Source organism: Stegastes partitus, unplaced genomic scaffold (genome assembly GCF_000690725.1).
Source record: "Stegastes partitus isolate 25-593 unplaced genomic scaffold, Stegastes_partitus-1.0.2 Scaffold20, whole genome shotgun sequence".
Lineage (NCBI taxonomy): Eukaryota > Metazoa > Chordata > Actinopteri > Pomacentridae > Stegastes > Stegastes partitus.
Genome location: NW_007577751.1, coordinates 978,940 through 982,627, shown reverse-complemented (window position 1 = coordinate 982,627; position 3,688 = coordinate 978,940). Strand labels below are relative to the sequence as shown.

Below are 3,688 nucleotides of genomic sequence, written 5' to 3'. Positions count from 1 at the left end.
AGCCTGTGTGGATAGGTCTCCATCAGCCTTGTACCTCTGGACACTGTGATTTTACTCCATTCCTCTTTGCAAACCTGTCAGGTTGCACAAGGGTCTTGAGTAAACAACCCTTTTTAAGTCCAGCCACAAATTCTCAATTGGATTGAGGTCTGGGCTCTGACTTAGCCACTCCAGAACATTCAACTTATTGTAAACTATTTCTGTGTAGCTTTGGCTGTGTGCTTTGGGTCGTTGTCTTGCTTGAAAACAAATGTTCTCCCAAATTGCAATTCTCTTGCAGACTGCATCAGGTTGTCCCTGCTACATTCATTTTAGCCTCCTACCTTTACAAGCCTTCCAGGGCCTGCTGCCAAGAAGCATTCTCACATCATGATGTTGCCACCACCATGCTTCATGGTAGGGAATACATGTTTGTGATGATGTGCATTTTTGATGTCTGCCAAACATAGCGCCTAGTTTCATGGCCAAAATGCTCAACATTGGAGTCTCTCCCTTGTCTTCTGATAAACTCTAGTTGAGAGTAATATGAACTTTATTCAACGTTGGCTTTCTCTTTGCCTCTGTCCCATAAAGCTTTGAACATAATATTTGGTGCTGTATACTTTTGACTGTACGCACTGTATGTCTCCAGTCTCAACCGTCGAAGCTTGTAACTTCTTCAATGGAGTCATAGGTTTCTTGATGGCCTCCCTCATTAGTTTCTTTCTTGTACAATCCCTCAGTTTTGAGCATGGCATGCTCTAATCAAATTTACACATGGAAACTGGATTTCAGCAGCCTGAATTGCAACAGTACTTGTTAAAAAATACCGAAGTTTGAATCCTTACTTACTAATTTCCAACATTGTTTCCTCCCTTATTGCCTAACTTTGCATCTTGTATCTTTAGTATTGTACGAGTACAAATTAGTATTACTNAGCTATTTTAAAATTGGTGGATACTCAGAGTGACCCTGGTGGTTTAATGTATCTCAGCATGACTCGCAAATGTTTTAGGTCTCTGCAGACTGTGAATAGTTTTGGAACCCTCTAGGTCTTTGAAGAGCACTTCAGAGTTAATGCTAGCACACAGTTAAAGCAGAGCGTATTGTTCTACCACTGTTTTTATTCCGTGTTGTGTCATTGTTAATACCATCACCTTGTGTACATGCCTGTTTGACTTATATATGACTTGACTTTGTTGGCTGCAGGCAGAGGAAGCAAAACAGGGACTTGCTTTTAACATTAATGAGGAGAAGGATCTGGAACAGGTACACAGTAGTTTGTCTATACAAGATGATACAGAATGACAATTTCGCTCAGGAATTTTTATTCATCATGAAGCAAATACTCTCTGTCTGAGACTAATTTCACTTTTTTCAGGAGATGTTTTGATTGCTGCAGTGAAGATGAGCAGGAGAAACATGCCGAAGATGCTAACAATGATCTCGAATGTTACTGTAACTTATGAACATTTATTGTTATCAGAATATTTTCTGTGCTTGATCTTACATCCATTTGCTGAGTTATCCAAATAAAGCTTTTTGTTGTGTGGTTAGGCAAAGCAGTCAGTACTTCAGTCTGCTGACAGGGGGTGGTACATACCAGCGCAAGAGACCGCAACAACAACTGAGGTGCTGAGCAGCTAATGAGGGAAACTCTGAGGCTCGGTTTGTCTACCTCTGACAATAACTGTGGAGCGAACCTGCTGACTGCGCAGTCATACAGAGGTGCTCCCGTAATTAACTGAGAGTGTGCATGGCCACAGCTGTGAGGTACAACCAGCTGAGCAGTCTGCCGAGGTCCCCGTGGAGGCAAGACACTGCAAAAGGGCTAAACATAAATGAAAGGAAGATTACATAGTATCAGCAGTTTCATGGCTTTGTCTCCACTCTAATTTTCCACGAGGCAGAATTAAGCTACAGCAACCAAAATAACACTCCTAATTGATGCCAGTTTCACCAGTCAAAAGAGTAAGGAAGGGAGATATGTGGGCCAACTAACTTGTTTTTGTGTAGCAGGTGCTTAAAGGCCTGTTGTGTCTAGCCTAGCAGCAGGCTGTCAGTGGTGTTGGTATGCCTGTGATGCATGAATGGATTTATGAAGCTATTAAGAAATCATCCTAAGGTATGCTGGCACACATCTGCTCCTCTGCTCCACTTCGTCTCTGCAGCAAATTGGCACCACAAGTGATTACAAGGTTTCTATGGCCATCAGCTTTAATTTGGAGCCCTGGGAAAGTCTGTCATCACTTAATGTGTGTGAGTGTCTGTGTGTGTTTGTGTTTAATTTCATCACCTGCAGCTTATCCTTCTCTTTGTTCTCTCCCTCATTGTGTTCCCGACCGACTGCACGGACTTGATTTGATTAATGTGAATTAGAGAGATATTCTGATTGAAAGGATTTGTTTGGCCACTGTTTGGCACATGGGTATGAGCCATTATGTCATTCTGTCCTACATTTCATGTCTTCAGAAGTTTGAATGTATAAGAAAAGACAACTTGGCTGTCTCTTTATGTTTTCTATTGTCTTTGCCGTACCGATAAACATGAGCTGTGTTCCAGTTGCAAATGATATATATATATATATATACTCAAAGCATTCAGTGTTCACACTAAGATACACATTTTTGAGTGTGCTGCTGATGTCAACAGAGCTGTCTTCCAAAATGAAAACATTTACAATTACAGCCCTCAATATACAATTAATTCTTCCAAATTTGCAGTGCTTTTTATAGTATTAGTGTACCAGTACAGTAAATGTTATTATATACATGCAGATACAAATGACTGCTACTCTGGAAAAAAAAAGGTAGAAGTTTGGAGTGGAGATGAAATAATGTTTTTGCAGCATTTTGTGAATATGTTGGGAATAATTTCAAAATAATAATGTGCTACTTATCAACAATCAGTGTGCGCACTACACTATGGCTTCTGAAACAACAGATAAAACATTTATAAAGCACTTGATTTAGCTTTAATTTATCATTAGTTCTTTTAGCAACAATATGAATATTAGGAAAACAGATGCAGCTGATGCACATCTTTCAGTGCCATGGAGGATTAGACTTTTACTTAGTTGGCATCAAGAAAGTTAGCCTTTTTCCTGATCTTTGAGTGAATGTGAGTGACGTTTAGGACATTGTACCACCGTGCTTAAATGGTAATGGCAAGAATAGCATGCATGCTGGTATCTTTAATCTACGTGTAACATGTGAAAATGATTGATAAATAGTCCATATTCATTAATAAGACATCAATTTTACACATAATGCATGCTGATGAGGATACAAAAATAGCGTACTGTATATATTTTAGAGACACCCCCAAATTTCACAAGTCGCGTTTTCAGGTGAGCTTATATCTCATCTCAGGTGAGCTCACTGTGGGTGAGGACAGAAAAATGACATAGTTCTTAAAAAGTAGGAGAACCATGTGTGTTTATATTTTGGAAAAAAAACAGAAGTCCAGGGAAAAGAGCATTGTCAGGATCCTACTGCAGACCTATAGAGGAAAATAAAATATTTGACTCTTTTTGACATTTTCCCTTTAACAGCTTTTTAAAAAAGAATTTACAGAAAAAGTCTTAATAAAACTTAAAATAAGTGATTTCAGAAGTAGTCATCCCTTTCAAGTCAGTATTTAGTAGCTGCACCTTTAGTTGCAGTTATAGCATTGAGCCTGTGTGGATAGGTCTCCATCAGCCTTGTAC

At 39.3% G+C, this 3,688-nt stretch overlaps 1 protein-coding gene across 1 annotated transcript in view; it reads left to right on the top strand.

The window, feature by feature from the left end:
• LOC103365851 (solute carrier family 26 member 9) overlaps positions 1 to 1,531 on the top strand; it is a 10,257-nt gene extending 8,726 nt beyond the window's left edge. Inside the window, exons 19-20 of the mRNA XM_008293405.1 lie at positions 1,189 to 1,248; positions 1,361 to 1,531. Coding sequence (XP_008291627.1) covers positions 1,189 to 1,248; positions 1,361 to 1,372 — 72 coding nt within the window. The 3' untranslated portion in view covers positions 1,373 to 1,531. The remainder of the gene's footprint in view (positions 1 to 1,188; positions 1,249 to 1,360) is intronic.
• Positions 1,532 to 3,688: the final 2,157 nt, after the last annotated feature.